General features: G+C 40.6%; 2 protein-coding genes across 5 annotated transcripts in view; one reads left to right on the forward strand and one right to left on the reverse strand.

Moving 5' to 3' along the window:
- The window catches only part of PPP2R3C (protein phosphatase 2 regulatory subunit B''gamma), a 26997-nt gene extending 26453 nt beyond the window's left edge, over positions 1 to 544 (reverse strand). Inside the window, exons 1-2 of one of the 2 annotated variants that reach the window (XM_007464818.1) lie at positions 519 to 544; positions 197 to 395 (exon numbers count right to left, since the gene is read on the reverse strand). In XM_007464818.1, coding sequence (XP_007464880.1) covers positions 197 to 254 — 58 coding nt within the window. In that variant the 5' untranslated portion in view covers positions 255 to 395; positions 519 to 544. Of the gene's footprint in view, positions 1 to 196 lie in introns of both variants that reach the window. The other variant, XM_007464817.1, reaches the window with a different exon arrangement.
- Positions 545 to 928: 384 nt separating this feature from the next.
- PRORP (protein only RNase P catalytic subunit) overlaps positions 929 to 20193 on the forward strand; it is a 134053-nt gene continuing 114788 nt past the window's right edge. Inside the window, exons 1-4 of one of the 3 annotated variants that reach the window (XM_007464820.1) lie at positions 929 to 1014; positions 1865 to 2582; positions 4291 to 4338; positions 4824 to 4956. In XM_007464820.1, the coding sequence (XP_007464882.1) occupies positions 1891 to 2582; positions 4291 to 4338; positions 4824 to 4956 (873 nt within the window). In that variant the 5' untranslated portion in view covers positions 929 to 1014; positions 1865 to 1890. Of the gene's footprint in view, positions 1015 to 1590; positions 2583 to 4290; positions 4339 to 4823; positions 4957 to 20193 lie in introns of those variants that run through there. The other 2 variants (XM_007464819.1, XM_007464821.1) reach the window with 2 other exon arrangements.

Below are 20193 nucleotides of genomic sequence, written 5' to 3' on the forward strand. Positions count from 1 at the left end.
AAAAAAAAAACCCCAAAACAAAAAAAACAAGTCTCTGGATCCCTAAACCACATCCCAGTCAGCCTCCTTTGTCAGGAGAGGTTTTACCGAAGCGAAAGGCACGGCTCCCAGGTGCTGCTCCTCCCCTTCCATCCTCCCCCCACCTCCCGGAGTTTAGGGCCTGGCTCTCTCGGCGGGCGGCCCCTCCCAAACTCACTGTTTGGACCGGTGTTGGGTGTCGCTATCCGCCGGCGAAGAATTTCTTTCCAGTCCATGGCTGACGCCAGCCCAGCAGTTCCCGCATTTGCTGTTTACTAACCGCTCCACCCCCTGCCAGCTCCGGCGTCAACACTGCCCAGCCCCGTAAAGGTTATGAAGGCCGCTTAATCGCCATCTTGGACGCGGGCGGAAGTCGGCTAACCCAGCCAAATCGATCACCGTAACCACCGCGGAGAATACGGCGATCACGTTAACAGCAGGGAGAGCAGACGTGAAAGAAACGAAGAGGGAGCCTCCTTAAGGCAGCTTTCCATCTTCACCACGCCGTATTTTAAAGACGCAGAAGGAGTGAAGGGGAGGAGAAAGCACAAGTACAGGTAAATTTATTTTCATCTTGAAATTTATTTTCATCTTATTTTCATCTTATTTCATCTTTCATCAAATTTTATTTCATCTTGGCCCTTTGGCACTTGGCACCACGTGATCCCGGAAGTCCTTTGGCTCTTCCGGTTCGAGGCAAGAGCTTTCTAATTTCACAGTTTCTTTTCATTGTTCATGGCGCATATCTGGAAGCCCCAAAGTCTCCTTGAATGTAGTAGGCGCCTTGTGCCCCCTCCTGCCAGTAGAAGATTCAGAGTCGCCTTTTTCTTGCCGCCAGGCCGGGCGGAAGGCCGGCTTCTGGCTCAGCCAGGCCTCCGCGGCCGCGCCGTCGCGGTGCATTGTGGGCGGGGTAGTTTCCGCCGCGTTTATGGTTGTATGGTAAGTGAGTGCTGCGGTGAGTGGTTGAATCAAGTGAACCTCGTTTGTGATAGATCTGTACATAGTAGGTGGTTCCCTCGTGGACCTCCCTTCCTTACTTATATCGCTGGCTCGGCTCAGCTCTCTGCCCCTTCCCCACCCCCATTTCCTTATTTGACGAGTTTGGCGGCCAGGGCCCCTAGACTCGGGCTTTCGCCTCTGTCCTGGCTGCCGGTGGGTCTGGGGTAGGGGGCTTTCGACTTTTCGCCCCTTCTGCAGCCTGGCTCCCGTGGGATCCAGCCCCTTTTCAAGGACAGTTGTGATCCACGTGAATCAACTGGCCGGTCTTCTTTGTGCATTTTCCTCAGGTTCACGGACTGGAATATAATAGGCACCAGAAGATTCCTTCTCGGTCCCCTCGTCCTGGAACTTGCGACCAAGGTTGGATGTCCCCATATCCTTGTTTAATGGAGAGAACTCAACCAAGCTTCGTTGCTGCTAGCCCCAAGAGCATTTGATTTGTCTGTGAGAAGCTGAAAATCATCTTTTAGAAAGTTGCGCTTCGATCTCCGCCCCCTACCCCCAAATCCCTTAATTATGCTGTAGAAGTTGGGGCTTTTTGAACATCTCACAATCTGGTGCTGATTTAACTGCATAATGACTTTCTATTTCACTGGTATTCGAAGCTTTCCTAAACTTTGGAAGAGCAACCCATACCTTGGGCTAGGCCCAGGTCGCTCTTCTCTCTCTCTCTTTCTCAAAGACTGTTATGGCATCAGGAACCAAGAGAAGTGGTTTTCTCTTAAAACGGTGTCTCCACAAAATACCAAAGCAATGAATCTGCTGATTGCCAAAGCCAGATATGTCAGGAAAAAAGATGAGGGCAGTAGTAAGCAAGTTTCTGCTGATTCTCCTCACATGTTCGCAGCTGGAGCAGCTAAGAAGAGATCACAGATGAATCCTCCGAGTAAAGAGCACGTCTTGCCACCTGTGAAGAACATTTTTCAACTCCCAACAAAACCTTTGAATTCAGAGGAGTGGGATAAACTGAAGGAAGAATTCAAAGAAAAGGCTAACTTTGAAAATTGGATCATTTCACAGATGGTTAAATGCCATAGCTCTGTCGATGTGGCCAAATCTGTGCTGGCCTGGGTAGCTGCAAAAAACAATGGTATTGTAGGCTATGAGTTGCTGGTCAAGTATTTGTGTCTCTGCGTTTTTCATAAGCAGACATCAGAAATTATTGATGTCTATGAAATCATGAAAGCCAGATACAAGCGTTTAGAATCTGGAGCGTACACTCTTCTCATCCGGGGATTAATCCATACAGACAGATGGAGAGAGGCCTTGCTGCTGTTAGAGGACATCAAAAAAGTCATGATTCCTTCAAAAAAGAACTATAATGACTGTATCCAGGGAGCCCTCTTTCATCAAGATGTAAATGTAGCTTGGAATTTGTATCAGGAGTTGTTAGGTCATGATACTGTTCCTATGTTGGAAACATTAAAAGCCTTCTTTGATTTTGGAAAAGACATGAAAGGTGATCAGTATTCAAACAAACTGCAAGACATTCTTTTGTATCTAAGAAATAATCAGCTCTATCCTGGGGAGTCATTTGCACACAGTATAAAAACATGGTTTGAAAGGTAATTTTGATTTTTGTTTGTATGTATATTTTTATTTTAATACCGTTACCTAAAACTAGCCTCCTTTTTTTTTATTAGTTGCTGAGAATTACTCTAGTCAGATTATACTATCTTCTGTCTCTTAGTAAGATTGTTTCCCCTTTAAGACAAAATTTTCTTTCTCTTTAAAAAGTAGCAGTGTAAATAAGTTGTGCTAATCTCTACTCATCACATAAAAGGGAAATTATAGAACACTTCTTTTTATGTATTTTTTCCTTTTAGAAGGATCATTTATTTTGTTTTCTGAGGTGTCTAGTATGATGTGAATATTTTCAAATAGCACTTGTGGCTGGAGTTCATAGCAAGAAAACTGGAGCTGTCTTTGGGTCATATTAGTATTTTCAGAAGTTCTTCTGAAACCTAGTGACTGGTATGATGTGCACATATATATTCTGTTTAATCTATGCATTTCACCAGCTTGAATAGTTAGAGGGGAGAGAGGAATCTTGCTCAAACCTGATATGTGTTAAAGAAGAAAATCTTCACCCTTCCTGTTTTTGATCACACCATCATTTGAGTGCTCTCTCCAAGGCTGTCCTTTGCTTTCCCTGTGCTTTTATTCATGTTACTGGCTGTGTGTGTGCTGATTTATTGCTTCAGTCTTTTGTTTCCTTATTTCTTTACCACTAATTGGCTTCAGGCTCTTTCCTACAGGTTCATTCGTTTTGTCTCTATTTTTCTCTTGCTTTTCTATATATATTATCTTTACAGAGCTTTGAAGTAGCAATCATGCTTAATTATCTTTCTTAACACATTTATTGAATATCCACAGAGGAGCTAAGTTGTGAAAATCTTGGAATGGGAAGGATTTTGGATTTTAATGTTATCAAGAGTGCTGGTCTTGGAGTACTTTTTAAAAAGTAACTGCCAAAACAGTGAGAAAATAAGATTAGAGAGGAATTAAGATTTGAAACAGGGAGATCTCTTTGGAGGCAATTGTAGGTTTGAATGAGGGATGATGAGATCTTGAATTAAGAACTGGGAAAGGAGGGAAGGCAGTAGAATCAATAGGAATGGATGGTATTATCTGTAAAAGGAAAGAAGAAAGGATAAGTTGATTGAGCAAATAAACCAATAAGTAGTTTTGAATGCCTCCAATTTTAGGCTTAGCACTGTGCATGTTCTGTGATGTAAGATCTATTATAATGGCATTCACGACCTAATTGGGAATACAATAGTAGACAGTTATCTCAGAGTGGTGTATAAAATGATAGTGTAAGAGAAGAAATTACTCTGGGCCAGGAACAATCTCTGGCAGCTTTATGGAGAAAGAGTAAAATTTTTTTGTGTGTCTGGGCAGTGCATCGTGCGGGATCACGACCCGTGCCCCCTGCATTGGGAGGGCAGAGTCTTAACCTCTGGACCGCCAGGGAAGTCCCTAGAGTTGAGTTTTGATTTAGAGGTCTGGGCTGCTTTCTGGGCAGGTCCTGTGAAGACAGATTTCGAGTTAAAGATGAGGGTCAGATGATGAGAGAAGCAAAGGGAAGGAGATCCAGAGTAGAGTACCATAAGTTACTTAGCCCCATCACAGTGTAAGCAACCACTCTTCTAACTGAACCATTCTAGGGAAGTATCCTGAACTTCTCAGAGCTCTTTCCTACGGATTTTCTAAATACAATGAATATCTTTCTGTTCAGTAGGTGATTTGGTTTTGCAATCTTTTTTGTAGTGTTCCTGGAGAACAATGGAAAGGACAGTTCACCACAGTCCAGCAAAGGTAAAGGCCAACGTTTTATTTTTAATTTGTTCGATTCAGGTGTAGTAGGTTGTTGTTACTTATTTTTAAAAAATTTAAGCATACCTTAGAAACAGGATAATTAAGTTAGTTAGGATAGCCAAGAAAAAAGTCACAGTTTTGCATTTGGAGAATTTGTAGTGCTCGAAATGTTTCTTTCAGTAGGTGATGTGAGCCTGGTGTGATGCCTCAGAAATGTTTTTCCCTAGAGATTTGGGACCCAGTTGTGTTTTAGGAATGACTTTAAAAACTTTGTCTGGGTGCCAGCCATCTACTCTTTGGGGTTTTCTGGCACACTATTTTGTTACATTATCTGGATTACAAAAAGTGAGATGTGTATGATGATCGCAAAGGTTATAATGTTCTTTTTTTAAACTACCTTCCAATTTCCTCATGTCCTAGAATTATTCATTGTAGAAAAAGTTCTTTTCCAGGACATTATTTAACACATTTAATTGTAATTACAGTGGTCAGTGTTTGGGCTGTGGAAAAACTGTAGAGTCTATTCACCTGAGTTCAGAAGAGTATGACTTTCTCAAGGAAAAAATAATGAGGGATGTGATAGATGGAGGTGACCAGTACAAAAAGACGACACCTCAGGTGAGTCTGGAACAGGTCTTGTTGATTCCTGGGTTGCTTGTCTTGAGCAGGGGTCAACAATTTTTTTCTGTAAAAGGCCAGATAATAAGTATTTTAGACTTTGTGGGACATAACGTCTCTGTTGCAGCTTTTCTACTCTGCTGTTGTAGTGAAAACAGCCACAGAAAATACATTATACAGTAAAACTATTCATGAAAATAAGTTGTGGGCTGGATTTGGCACACTGGCCGTAGTTGCCAACCTTTAGGAGAGATTGCTTTTGACTTTCATAGAGTAATTGGGTTAGACTGTCATCCATCTATTGAAGTCAATCCTATTTCATCTGCGCACAAGTGCACTTAAGCCAAAAAGATAGATGCTTATTCTTTGTCTAGGTGCTTCCAGAAAACTGTTCAATAAACTCCCATGAAAACATTATGGTTTCACACAAGTTTTCTAGTCAAGAGAGTTTAAGGTAACTTGACAGAATTATTTCCAAGTCTTCTTTTTATCGAATTTGATTCTCGAAGTCATTCTTAATAGCTTTATTTTGCTAATCTTCAGTACTTTACGCGGGTTTACTAAGATTAAATTGAAGTAAAATGCTTTTACCTTGGGGAAAGGTTATCCTTGGGGAAAGGCTGCCTATCCTCTCACTGAGTGCTTTTTCTTCAAGATACCAAATAAAAACGAGAAGTGAAAATTGTTCTGCCTTCTCACGTTGACTTAAAATTATCAGAAAATGCCCCTACTAGGAAGACTTTTAATCCTCAGAATAAAGTCAGAATCTGGCCCATGAAAACATTATCTTCATTTTATGGAATACCTTTTAGCTGACTTTATTGATAAAATTTTAGTTAACATTTATTAAATGATCCTAAGAGCTTTATATTCATTATCTTATATCTTATTTAACCCTTACACTACCCTATAAGATACTATTTTATTTCTGTATTACGGATAGAGTGATTGAGACTTCGGGAGGTTAAATATATCCTAGGACGCTCCACTAATAAAATCAAGGTCAGACTGACTCCAAAACTTTTGCCTTTATACTCTGCTGCCTCTCATTGAATGAAAATTCAATTCGTAGTTCTATATGTACTTGACAGCTGACTGGCTGTAGCAGCTCTTAATGCCTTAGGAATTTCTGCCAGCTAAAATGATTTCAACAAATTTCCTTTCTCTCATCCAATATCTGCTGAACACTTAATGTTTATCTTTGGAAGCAGGCGTTAAGATAGATTCAGGGTTGTGTAAATCATGCTGTTTGCTACCAAAGACTTTACATTTCTTTTGTGGGCTAATTGAACATTCTTTTATTTAATAAAATTTTCAACCTAAAGAAAAAGTTAAAAAATAGCACAATGGACACCTACATACTCTTTGTCAGAGTAACCAGTTATTATTCCACATATGCTTTCTGTCTCTATTTGTGTTTTTTTTTTTTGCGGTACGCGGGCCTCTCACTGTTGTGGCCTCTCCCATTGTGGAGCACAGGCTCCGGACGCGCAGGCTCAGCAGCCTTGGCTCAGGGGCCCAGCCGCTCCGTGGCATGTAGGATCTTCCTAGGCCGGGGCACGAACCCGTGTCCCCTGCATCGGCGGGCGGACTCTGAACCACTGCGCCACCAGGGAAGTCCTCTATATGTGTTTTTATGAACCATTTAAAAGTGAGTTGGTAGACATGTTACCTTAAATATCTCAGCATGTATCTTCTTTTTTTGTTTGTTTTTGGCGGTGCCGCTCACCTTGTGAGATCTCAGTTCCCCGACCAGGGATTGAACCCGGGCCACAGCAGTGAAAGCCTGGAGTCCTAACCACTGGACCACCAGGGAACTCCCTGTATCTAAGAATAAGAACATTCTATGTAATTAAATGCTATTATCACATTTAAGACCCTTCACATTAATTCAGTGTCATTTAATAAAAACTGCATATTCAAAATTTCCCAGTTGTTCCCCCAAAATGTATTTTATAACTTTTTTCTTCTGACCCAGGACTGAATCAAGATTCACTCATTGCTTTTGGTTGTTATATCTCTCTAAATCCAGAGCAGTGCCTCCCCCTGCAACCCCGCCTTTTTTTGTTTTTATGGCATTGATTTTTTTTGAAAAGTCTGGGTGGTTTGTCTTGTTCAGGGCTTCTCAAACTTTGTACCTCAGAGTCACTTGAGGATCTGTTTAAAATGCAAATTATGACTCACTTGTCCACAGTGGGGTCTGAGATTCTGTATTTCGAACAAGCTCCCAGGTGATGGGATTCTGGTCTTTGAACCACTTTTGAGTAGCAAGACTGTGGACTAATTGTCTGATGGCTTTCTCTTCATTAATTCAGTGTAAAAGCTTTTGGGTTATGTTACACAGGCAATGCTGTGTGCTTCTTACTGCATCACAGCAGTCACATAATATCAGGTTGCTCTCTGTTGCTGATGCTAAGTTTCATCACTTGATTAAGAGGGTGACTGCCAGATGTCTCCACTGTAAAGGTGCATTTTTTTCCTTTATAATTTCCCTTTGTAATTTTTGTAATTAAAAATTAAGTAATCTGTGGAGTAATACTTCAAGACTACGCAGATATCCTGTCACCCATTAACTCTTCACCCAGTGTTTTTCACATGACGGAGATGAGCTCTGCCTTCGGAATGGTGCAAAGTGATGATTTTCTAGTTTTTTTTTTTTTTTTTAAGATGAACTGTGTTAGACTCCATTACCGTCATTATTCTTTTTGATGCTCAAATTGTCCCAAATTTGGGCTCTGGGAACCCCTGCCAAGCCACCTCCTGTGTGTCTTGGACATCCTCCTAGCAAACCCGTCCCCCAATCAGTTTTTGAGCATTTCTGTGCTTTCTGGCACAAGATGTCCCAGGTTTTCACCTTGAATTACTCCTGCCCCAGTCGTGGAATCACTACTTGAATACTTTTGTTTAAGACTCTTAATGGCTAAACATTGCCATAATTTCTTCTTAATGATTCCTTCTGACTGTAATTCTAGACTAATAGAAGGAAGATTTGATAGTTTTCTCTGCTGACAAAGATTTAGAACCCAGAGCAAACCTTCCCCTCGGAGAATGTTATACTGCAGGAGAAGTTTCAGGCTCCAGACTGGTGAGAATAGCAAAGAGTAGTCATACATTTAATTACCATAATTCACAAAGCAACTGAATATATTCACAGAAGGATTGGGACATTTTATGACAAGGGAAATTGTCTCCTTTTCTCTTTCCAGGTGTTCTCCCCTTTCCTCGCTGCAGCTCCCCAATTCTGTATCCCATTTTTTTGTCATCTGCCTTTCACCTTTAAACTATTGATTTAACATAATAACATTGCGACCATTTATGGAATGATTACCCTATGTCAGGCACTTCTAGTCCTGTTACGCTCACAGCACTCAACAATCTTGAAAGGATATCACCAATTTGAAGATGGGGAAGCTCAGGATGAGAACCATATCCATGGTTAACAGGCAGTGAAAGAAGGCTTATGGCTGGATTGGTTCAGGGTTTAGCTTTGGTAATATTGGTGAAGCAGAAGGGGCAGAGATGGATCCAGAGCATTTCTGGTAGATTGAAGTAGAACCCGCTCTTTTTGGGACTAGAGGAAACAAATTAAGAATAGTGGATAAGTTAAGTGTGTAGGTACAGCAAAGAGTTTTTCTCTGAAGAGCCGGAGAATTTTCAAATTGGTCATTTGAAAGTGAGAGAATGTTTGATAGTCTGAGAGAGCTTAAGGACAATTTAAGCCTTGGAAGTTTGAATTATTTGTGGGAGAACTGAGGAGAGTATCGCTGGGTGGTGCTGAAGTCCCAACAACTACACTTGTAAGGGCATTGATCTGTGAGCCATTTTCAGCAGTCCTGGGCCATCTAGGTAGAGAGAAGGCAGCTGGATGGGATGGGATGAGATTTTGCTGGGGTGGTACCGTTGAGGGAAAAGGGAAGACAGGAGTTGAGAGTGTAGGTGAGAGGGTGGCTTCATTAACGGACCATGAGATCAAGGTTGGTAGAAGGAAGTAAAGATGAGTAGGAGCTCACAGATTAGGAGACAAGGGAGATAAAAGTGGACTGGAATCTCAGTGAGGTTGGAGAGCAAGCATAAAGGGAGTGAGAGTGATTAGTGTCTATTAGTGATTTGATTTGAGAGATGGAGGGCTCTGGAGTGGTGACAAAATCCAGGGTATGAGAGTTAAGCAAATGAAGAAACTGAGAGCCTAAATTGCTAGGTGGTCATCCACAGAGCTAATTAGAGTGTCCATATGATAATTTTTAAAAATAATAACTGCAACCACATTATGGAATGCTTACCAACTGCCGGGCTGGTGATGAAGTCTGTGAGTCCGGTGCCAAATTCTTAATAAACGTACAGATGCCTGTGACAACACAAGGTGATAGCAAAGAGGAGTCAGCAAACTATGGCCCACAGACCAAGTCCACCCTTCCACTTTTTAAAAAAAAATATTTATTGATTGATTTATTTTGGCTGTGCCGGGTCTTAGCTGCGGCACGTGGGATCTTTGTTACAACATGCGGGTCTTTTAGTTGCAGCATGCAGACTTCTTAGTTGTGGCATATGGGCTCTTAGTTGCGGTGTGCATGCAGGATCTAGTTCGCTGACCAGGGATCGAACCCAGGCCCCCTGTATTGGGAGCATGGAGTCTTACCTGCTGGACCACCAGGGAAGTCCCTCTACCAATTGTTTTTGTAAATAAAGTTTTATTGGAACACAGCTACAGTCACTCATTTATATTCGGGCATACCTCATTTTATTGCACTTTGCTTTATTGCGTTTTTTAAGAAATTGAAGGTTTGTGGCAGCAATGCTTCGAGCAAGTCTATTGGTGCCATTTTTCCAACAGCATTTGCTCACTTTGTGTCTCTGACACATTTTGGTAATTCATGCAATATTTCAAACTTTTTCATTATTATTGTATTTGTTATGGTCATTCATAATCAGTGGTCTTCGATGTCACTATTGCAAAAAGATGATGACTCACTGCAGGCTTAGATGATGGTTAGGATTTTTTAACCAAGGTATGTACATTTTTTAAAGATATAATGCTATTGCACACTTAATAGACTACAGTATAATGTAAACATAACTTTTAAAACAATTTTTATTGGAGTATAGTTGATACTACAATGTTGTGTTACTTTTTGCTGTACAACAAAGTGAATCAGTTATAGATATACATATATCCACTCTTTTTTAGATTCTTTTCCCATATAGGTCATCACAGAGTATTGATTTTTGTTTTGTTTTGTTTTTTTCTTTTTGATCACACTGCGCAGCATGCAGGATCTTTGTTTCCCAACCAGGGATCGAACCCATGCCCCCTGCAGTGGAGCATGGAGTCTTAACTACTGGACTGCCTGGGAAGTCCCATTACAGAGTATTGAGTAGAGTTCGCTGTGCTATATAGTAGGTCCTTATTAGTTATCTATTTTATATATAGTAGTGTATATATGTCGATTCCAATCTCCCAATTTATCCCTCTCTTCCTTCCCCCCCTGGTAACCATAAGATTGTTTTCTACATCTGTAACTCTATTTCTGTTTTGTAAATAAGTTCATTTGTACCATTTTTTTAGATTCCACAAACATAACTTTTTACATGCACTGGGAAACCAAAAAATTTTTATGACTCGCTTTATTGTGATATTTGCTTTAGTGTGGTGGTCTGGAACTGAACCAAACATATATGCCTGTCTTGTCTGTGGCTTCTTTTGCCCCGCAGAGTTGGGTAGGTACAAAAGAGACCATGGGCCTGTGAAACCTAAACTATTTACCATCTGGCCCTTTACAGAAAACAATTTGCTGACCCCTGGTATAAATGAACAGCACAAGCCTCAGTTGAGGTGGAGAAGTAGCAGCTTTGAAGGCGCAGTGGGAACTAGGAAAGGGTCTCTCCTTTCCCCTCAGTCCTATAGCATGCTTTGAGAGAATGAGCAGATACCACTTCAGAACTAAGTAAGGGGACTTCCCTGGTGGTCCAGTGGTAAAGAATCTGCCTTAAAATGCAGGGGATGCAGATTCAATCCCTGATCAGGGAATTAATAGCCCACATGCTGTGGGGCAACTGAGCTCGCATGCCTCAACTAGAGAGCCTGCATGCCGCAAACTACAGATCCCACACGCTCTGGAACTTGCACGCCACAACTACAGAACCCATGCGGTCCTGGAGCCTGCGCGCCACAACCAGAGAGAGAAAACCTGTATGCCACAAATAGAGAGGAGCCCACGCACACGCTGCAACGGAAGATCCCTCATGCCTCAAGGAAGATCCTGTGTGCCGCAACTAAGATGTGACATAGCCAAAAATAAATAAAATAAATAAAGGAGTCATTGATGATCTTAGGAAGAGCAGTGTCAATAGTACACCAAGGGCCAAAGCCAGCCAGGTTATAACAACTGAGTGAACACACATTGAGGCTAAACTCTGCTTTTGAGAAGTTTAGATGAAAAGAGGAAGAAGGCAGTGGGATAGTGGTGGCTAGAGTTTGGTAGAGGTCAAGGGACAGTTTAGGGAGATGGGAGAGATGTGTATGTTCATAAGATGAAGAAAGGGTTGTCAGTAAAGATAAAAATGTTGAAGAAGCAGGACAAGTAGTAGAGAGAATGTATTACTGATGAGCAAGGTTCAAAAGTAGGATGGGTTGCCAAAAAGCACAGATGGGGAGGTTAGAAATGAAAGAAACCTCTCTGAGACTAGAAAAGAAAGAAGATGGGTGTGGATACAGATACATAGATGGGAGGCAAGAAGGCTGAGGGTAATGACATATGCTATGTTCAGTAGGATGCAAGGTGAGAGATGGGCATCAGTGGAGGACTAGAGACAGTGAAGAAGGCTTGGGATGGTGTTTGAGAGGAGTGGCAGAGATGCTAACTCAAGCAGAAGGTTGTGGCAGGGAGTGGGGTGCTGAGACTTGAATCATTGAAGTTGTAGGCATCACTCTCTGTAAATACGTGGTTTAATATTTTTCCAACAGAGCATGGCTCACCCAGAGTAGTAGTGAAGACAAAATGTAGCATTGGTTCAGATTTTGGGTTTTGTTGGTTAGATGTGGCAACGTAATAGGGAGCAGAGGAAGGTAGCTGATAGAATAGTTAACACATGGGGCCCAAACTAGATAAGGAAGGAAATAAGGCCAGAGAGCACTTGTCTGGGAGGGCTCAGGGGCTCATAGTCTCACTGTGGAGTAAAGGAGAAGGTACAGTGACAATAAAGGAATGAAAACTGGAAGGCTGAAGTCAGAGAGCAGATGACTAAAAATTTGAGACTAAGATTTCAGAGGACAAGCCATTCTGGGCCCTGTCCAGATCCAGGGTAGGACTCTCAGGGTGTGACATGTGCCCCAGGGTAAAGTTCAGCTCCAGAGTGTCATTTCCCACAAATTTTTCATCTTGTGTTTTTTTGTTTTTTGCTTACTATGTGTGTTAATTTGCTAGGGCGGCCATAACAAAATACCACAGATGGAGTGGTTTAAACAACAGAAATTTATTTTTGCACAGTTCCAAGAATCAAAGTATAGGCAGGTTTGGTTTCTCCTGAGGTTTTTTTTCTCTCCTTGACTTGCAGATGGCCCCCCTCTTGGTTTGTCCTCACAAAGACTTCCCCTGTGCTTAGGCATCTGCAGGTGTCTCTTTGTGTGTCCAAATTTCTTTTTCACATGAGAACACCAGTCAGATTGGATTAGGGCCCATCCTTATAATCTCATTTTACCTTAATCACCTCTTTAAAGGCCTTATCTTCAAATACAGTCACATTGAGAGGTACTAAGGGTTAGGACTTCAACATACAAATTCTGAGGAGGCCACAGTTCAGTCTATAACACCATTCATTGCAAATATGTATTAAAACTATATTGTGTTCAGCATTTTGAGTTATTTTGTACTGGGAACAAACAGCTGGAACTTCTTTCAATATTACTTTTTAAAGCTTGTTTATAATTTGGGAATGTGAGGTATAAACCAAGGAGTAAGTACTAATCCATGTTGAGTTTGTCTACTTAAGAAAAATGTATGATTTCACCTCACCTCCATAAGCATCTAAAAAGAGCATTATCAAAATTGTTTCAGGCTTATATGTTTTTACCAAGTAGTACGCTTCTGTTCAAAACAAAATAAATGAGATGGCACCCTTTAATGAAATGGTTCTCAGCCTCAGCTGCTTGTTATAATAGTTCAGGGGATGTTTAAAAATTACTGATGCTCAGACCCCACCCCCTAGAGATTTTGGTTTTAAGTGTACAGTTCATTGGTATTAAATACATTCACATTATTGTGCAGCCGTCACCACCATCCATCCCCATAACTCTTTTCATCTTGTAAAACTGAAACTCTATTAAACAATAACTCCTCATTCTCCCCTCCTCCCATCCTCTGGCAACCACCATTGTACTTTCTGTCATGGTTTTGACTACAAGTGCCTCATGTAAGTGGAATCATACAGTATTTGTCTTTTTGACTGACTTATTTCATTTAGCATAAGGTCCTCCAGGGTCATCCATGTTGTAGCGTATTACAGAATTCCCTTCCTTTTTAAGACTGGATAATATTCCATAGTATGCTTATACCACATTTTGTGTATCCATTCTTCCATTGGTGGACGCTTGGGTTGCTTCCACATTTTAGCTATTGTGAATAATGCTGTTATGAACATGGGTCTTTGAGACCCTGCTTGCAATTCTTTTGGATATATACTGACAAGTGGAATTGCTGAGTCATATGCTACATCTATTTTTAATATTCTGAGGAACCTCCATACTGTGTTCCACAGTCGCTGTATTATTTTACATTCACACCAATAGTGGGCAAGGGTTCCAATTTCTCCACATCCTTGCTAACACTAGTTGTTTTCCATTTCTTTTTGGTAGTAGCTATCCTAATGGGTGTGAGGTGGTGTCTCATTGTAGTTTTGATTTGCATTTCTCTAATGATTAGTGATGTTGAGCATCCTTTCGTGTGCTTATTGGCCATTTGGCTGTCTTCTTTGGAGAAATGTCCATTCAAGTCCTTTGTCCATTTCTGAATGGGGCTTGGGGTTTTTGTTGAGTTTTAGGTTTTTGTTGTTGAGTTTTCTCTATATTTCGATGTTTTTCCCTATATATGATTTGCAAATATTTTCTCTCATGCTGTGGGTTGCCTTTTTATTCTGTTAATAGTGTCTTTTGATGCACAAAATGTTTTAAATTATCATGAAGTCCAATTTGTTTATTTTTTCTTTTGTTTCCTATGCCTTTGGCATCATATCTAAGAAAATCATTGCCAAATCCAATGTTCTGAAGCTTTTGTTCAGTTTTTGTCTCTAAGAGTTTAATTGTTTTAGATCTTACATTTAGGTCCTGGCTCCATTTTGAGTTAATTTTTGTATATGGTATTAGGTAAGGGTCAAACTTCATTTTTTTGTGAGTAGATATCCAGTTTTCTCAGCACCATTTGTTGAAAAGACTGCCCTTTCCCAACTGAATGGTCTTGGCACTCTTGTTAAAAGTCATTTTTAACATATATGAGAGGGTCTGGATTTATTTCTGTTCCATTGGTCTGTATGTCTATTTTTATGCCAATACCACACTGTTTTAATTACTGTAGCTTGATAGTAAGTTTTGAACTCATTAAGCATGGCTCCTCCAGTTTTGTTTTGATTTTCCAAGATTGTTTTGGCTATTCAGGGTCCCTTGAGATTCCATTTGAATTTTGCGATGGGTTTTTCTATTTCTGCCACACACACACAAAAAAAGTCATTGGGATTTTGATAGAGATTGAATTGATTCTGTAGATTGCTTTGGGTAATGTTGACATTTTTTTTTTTTTTTTTTTCTTGCGTTATGCGGGCCTCTCACTGTTGTGGCCTCTCCCATTTGCGGAGCACAGGCTCCGGACGCGCGGGCTCAGTGGCCATGGCTCACGGGCCCAGCCGCTCTGCGGCATGTGGGATCTTCCCGAAACGGGGCACGAACCCACGTCTCCTGCATCGGCAGGCGGACTCTCAAGCACTGCGCCACCAGGGAAGCCCAATGTTGACATTTTAACAGTATTGAGTCTTCTGATTCATGAACATGGGATTTATTACCATTTATTTACTTTCAGCAGTGTTTTGTAGTTTTCACTGTACAGGTTTTTCACCTCCTTGGTTAAGTTTATTCCTAGGTATTCTTTTTGATGCTATTATAAATAGAATTGCTTCTGTAATTTTCTTTTCAGATTGTTCATTATTAGTCTGTAGAAATGCAACTGATTTTTGTGTGTTGACTTTATTTCCTGCTACTTTGCTAAATTGATTTATTACTTCTGACAGTTTGTGTGTGTGTGTGTGTGTGTGTGTGTACTTTTATGGTTTTCTCTATATAAGATCATATCATCTGCAAACAAGGACAGTTTTACTTCTTTTCCAATTTGGATGCCTTTTGTTATTATTTTTTTTTCCCTTGCTTAACTGCTCTGGCTAGAACTTCCAGTACTGTGTTAAGTAGAAGTGGTATAAGGGGGCATCCTTGCCTTGGTCCTGATCTAGTCCTGAGGAAAAGCTTTCAGTCTTTCACCATTGAGTATGATTTTGACTGTCGGTTTTTATATATGGCTTTTATGTTGAGTTAGTTTCCTTCTATTCCTAGTTTGTCAAGTATTTTTTGTTTTTCTGTTTGCTTTTTTAATGAGAGAGTGTCAAATATTGTTAAATGCTTTTTCTACATTATTTGAGATGATCATGTGTTGTTTTCCTTTGTTCTGTTTATGTGGTCTATTATATTGATCAATTTTCATATATTGAACATCCTTGCATTCCAGGAATAAAGTGCACTTGGTCATGGTGAATAGTCCTTTTAATATGCTGCTGAATTTTGCTTGCTAGTATTTCGTTGAAGATTTTTACATCAGTATTTATAGTTTTCCGTTCTTGTAGTTTAAAGACACTTTAGTATCAAGTTAACGCTGGCCTTGAAGAATGAGTTGAGAAGTGTTCCCTCCTCTTTAATTTTTTGGAAAAGTTTAAGAAGGATTGGTATTTGTTCTTCTTTAAACGTTTAGTAGAATTCACCTGTGAACCATCAGGTCCAGGACTTCTTTTTGTTGGGAGATTTTTAAATTACCGATTCCCTCTCCTTACTAGTTATAGGTATATTCAAATTTTCTTTTTCTTGGTGATTATACCTTTTTGTCTGCATCTCTGTGATCAGAAGCAGTGGTCTGCAGTCAGAGCACAAATCCCCAATATTTGGAGGACAGGGTCCTTTTTGACCACCCTGGCTCCTATAAGCTGTGAGCAGACTGCTTCAGGAACATGTGTACAGCTGCCTGCCATGTGGCTTGGGATGAGAGGTGGGTAGCTATTGCTGTTCTAAGAGCTAAAACTGATTAAATTAACCACTGTTCATCATTTAAGGCTTCCCCTGGAAGTTGCAAGCCTTCAACAGACTTCAGAGTTACAAATTGTTACAAGATCAGACAGATTCTGTCAGTGCACTGTTGTCTAGTGTGTCTAGGGAGATTGATTCCTGGTGTAATTTTCTCTGCCATCTTCCCCTCAAATTGATGTGTTTTGACACGTGTATACACCTGTGGGACTGTCAGTGCTGTCAAGATAATGAATATATCTATCAATGTCAAAAGTTTCCAGCCACTTTATAATGACTCCCTCTTGTACCCACATACCACTCACTCCTGCCACCTCAGATAAACACCATGGGAATCATATAATATATAGTGTTTTTTTGTCTGACTTCTTTAATTCATAATTATTTTGAGAACTTACTTATGTTTTGTGTCTCATTCATTTTTATTGCTGAGTAGTATTCCCTTGTGTCGCTATATCACAGTTGTAAATTCATTCACCCATTAATGGATGTTTGGGTTATTTCCAGTTTGGGGCTATTACAAATAAAGCTAATAACATTTTGTACAAGTCTTTGTACTTTTTTTTTTTTTTTTTTGCAGTACACGGGCCTCTCACTGTTATGGCCTCTCCCGTTGTGGAGCACAGGCTCCGGACACGCAGGCTCAGCGGCCATGGCTCACGGGCCCAGCCACTCCGCGGCATGTGGGATCTTCCTGGACCGGGGCACGAACTCGTGTCCCCTGCATCAGCAGGCGGACTCTCAACCACTGCGCCACCAGGGAAGCCCTGTACTTCGTGATTTTGTATTTGTTTCCTAGGGCTGCTGTAACAAAGTACTTCAGCCTGGGTGGCTTAAAATAACATTTATTCTCTCACAGTTCTGGAGGCTAGAAGTCTGAAATCAGCATGTTGGCAGGACCGGTCTCCTTCTGATGACTCTGGGGAGATTCTTCCCTTTTCCTAGCTTCAGAAACTCCCAGCTTCTGGCAGTGCTTGGTGTTTCTTGGCTTTTAACTGCATCACTCCACTCCTCCTTCTCTTCCCTATGTGTCATCTCTTCTTATAAGGACATCAGCCATTTGATTTAGGGCCCACTCTATCCCAGTATGATCTCATCTTAACTAATAACATTTGTGAAGATCCCCTTTTGGATAAGGTCACATTCCAAGTAGACATGAATTTTAGAGGGGACACTATTTAACCCACTACAACTTTTCTTCCTGTTGGGTACACATCTAGGAGCGGAATGGCCGGGTCTTATGGTAGGTATGAGTGTGGCTTTTTACGAAGCTGCCAAACTGTTTTCCAAAGTGGTTGTCCCATTTTACATTTCTACCAGCAGTGTGAGGGGGTTATAGTTGCTCCACATCCTGGCCGGCACTTAACATTAAGGTCAGTCTCTTCACTTATAGCCATTCTAATGGATGTGAAGTGGTATCTCATTGTGGTCTTAATGTACATTTTCCTAATAACTAACAATGTTGAGCATCTTTTCATGTACTGAATTGCTGTCCATATATCTTCTTTGGTGAGGTGGTGTTTAGATCTTTCGCCCATTTAAAAAATTTGGTTGTTTTCTTATTATTGAGCTGTAAGAGTGACTCTAGGTACAAGTCCTGTGTCAGATATATCTTTTGCAAATATTTTGTCTCAGTCTGGCTTGCCTTTCATTTTCACAAAATAGAGATTCTGATTTAATTGCTCTGGTTTGGGGCCCAGGCATCAGGGCTTTCAAAAACTCCCAGATGGGGCTTCCCTGGTGGCGCGGTGGTTGAGAGTCCGCCTGCCGATGTGGGGGACGCGGGTTCATGCCCCGGTCCGGGAGGATCCCACATGTCGCGGAGCGGCTGGCCCCGTGGGCCATGGCCGCTGAGCCTGCGCGTCCGGAGCCTGTGCTCCGCAACAGGAGAGGCCACAGCAGTGAGAGGCCCGCGTACTGCAAAAAAAAAAACAAACAAAAAAAACTCCCAGATGATTTTAAAGTGCAGTGGGGTCAGAACCACTGCTTCTAATGTGAGATTTTGAAGAACCCTAATGTGTGTATGACAGCTTCTTTTCTACAGGATAATTTTGGGTGAAAATCGTAGTCATAGGTAAATTGTTAGTTTTTCTGTTTTAAAACCTTAATTTACTGTGCTTAGACATCACAACCAGCAGATGGCAATAGTGTAACATGTAAAAGATTATTCTAGGTTGTAGCCAGGTCAGTTAGGTTAAAGGATTTGATGAGCTTCTTTATCTTTCTTAAACTGAAAGATATCTCTGTAATTTTTGTTTGTCAAGTTAGTTATAGTAGATAAAGAGGGGAGCTGTATATGTAAATTTTAAGTGAGTGAAGCAGAACTCCAAATAATATCTGTGTACTACTGATTCAACTACATGAAACTCATTGACATCAATGAAGATAAAAAAGGTGAATTTGGAGCTATGTGGACAGTGTTAGTTTAATATCAGTAAGATTTTTTTCCTTTCATTTTCCTTCATTCTAACAGTAACATTAAATTACAGCCTTTTTATTTTTCATATTCAGCTGTTCAGGTATGAATTTGTCTTTATTTAATCTTCTTGTTTGGGAAAATTTGAAACATATGCAAAAGTAGACTAGAATAACAAAATCCTAGCTCAATGATTATTAACTCATGGCCTCTCTTATTTCATTTATACTCCCACCGTTCCTCCCTTGCCACTCAGATAATTGTAAAGCAAATCTGAGCTTAATCATTTGTCCTATAAATTGTAAATTCATTTTTAAGCAACTTTCTTTGTATCTCTTAAGAAATACTCCTTTGTAGAGTGATATTTTTCTTATAGAGTAGGAAATCCTTTAGAACAGCAATTCTCAAACCTTTTGGTCCTAAGACCCTTTTACATTCTTAAAATTAAGGACTCCTGAGAGCTTTTGTTCATGTGGGATTGTACCGTTTGATAATTACTGGATTAGAAATTAAAACTGAGAAACTTGAAAAACTATATATATTTTAATTAATTAATTAATTTATTTATTTTTGGTTGCGTTGGGTCTTTGTTGCTGCGTGCTGGCTTTCTCTAGTTGCCGTGAGTGGGGGCTACTCTTCGTTGTGGTGCGCGGGCTTCTCATTGTGGTGGCTCCTCCTGCTGCAGAGCATGGGCTCCAGGCACACGGGCTTCAGTAGTTGTGGTGCATGGGCTCAGTAGTTGTGGCTCGCGGGCTCTAGAGCACAGGCTCAGTAGTTGTGGCGCACAAGCTTAATTGCTCCGCGGCATGTGGGATCCTCCCAGATCAGGGCTTGAACCCGTGTCCCCTGCATTGGCAGGTGGATTCTTAACCACTGTGCCCCCATGGAAGCCTTAAAAATATTTTTAATTTAAAATAATATAAAAGTGATCGCGGGCTCTGAGCACAGGCTCAGTAGTTGTGGCGCACAAGCTTAATTGCTCCGCGGCATGTGGGATCCTCCCAGATCAGGGCTTGAACCCGTGTCCCCTGCATTGGCAGGTGGATTCTTAACCACTGTGCCCCCATGGAAGCCTTAAAAATATTTTTAATTTAAAATAATATAAAAGTGATTATGTGTGAACATAAGTAATATCTTTTCTCAATAATAATTCTGTCATCTAAACAAAAGCAGTATGTGAGAAGAGAGGCATTGTCTTACATATTTGTAAATCTTTTTAATTATCTGGCCCGATAGAAGACAGCTGAATTTTTATATCGGCTTCTGTATTCAGTCTGTTGTGGTTTGTTATTTTGGTGGAAGCATATGAAGAAAATAGAGGCTCATAGAGATAGGTAGTCTAAAAGGGTGAAAGTATTTTATTGGCATTTCCAGATAATTGTTGTTATTCTTCTCTGATATTATACCAAATCTCCACTGCACACTTGTGAGCAAATGAGCATGAAAAAGGCAGATAATATCTTAGTATTATTATAAGAATAGTTTTTAACCTTATAGA

The sequence above is a fragment of the Lipotes vexillifer genome, unplaced genomic scaffold, assembly GCF_000442215.2.
Source record: "Lipotes vexillifer unplaced genomic scaffold, Lipotes_vexillifer_v1.1 scaffold324, whole genome shotgun sequence".
Taxonomy (NCBI): Eukaryota; Metazoa; Chordata; class Mammalia; order Artiodactyla; family Lipotidae; genus Lipotes; species Lipotes vexillifer.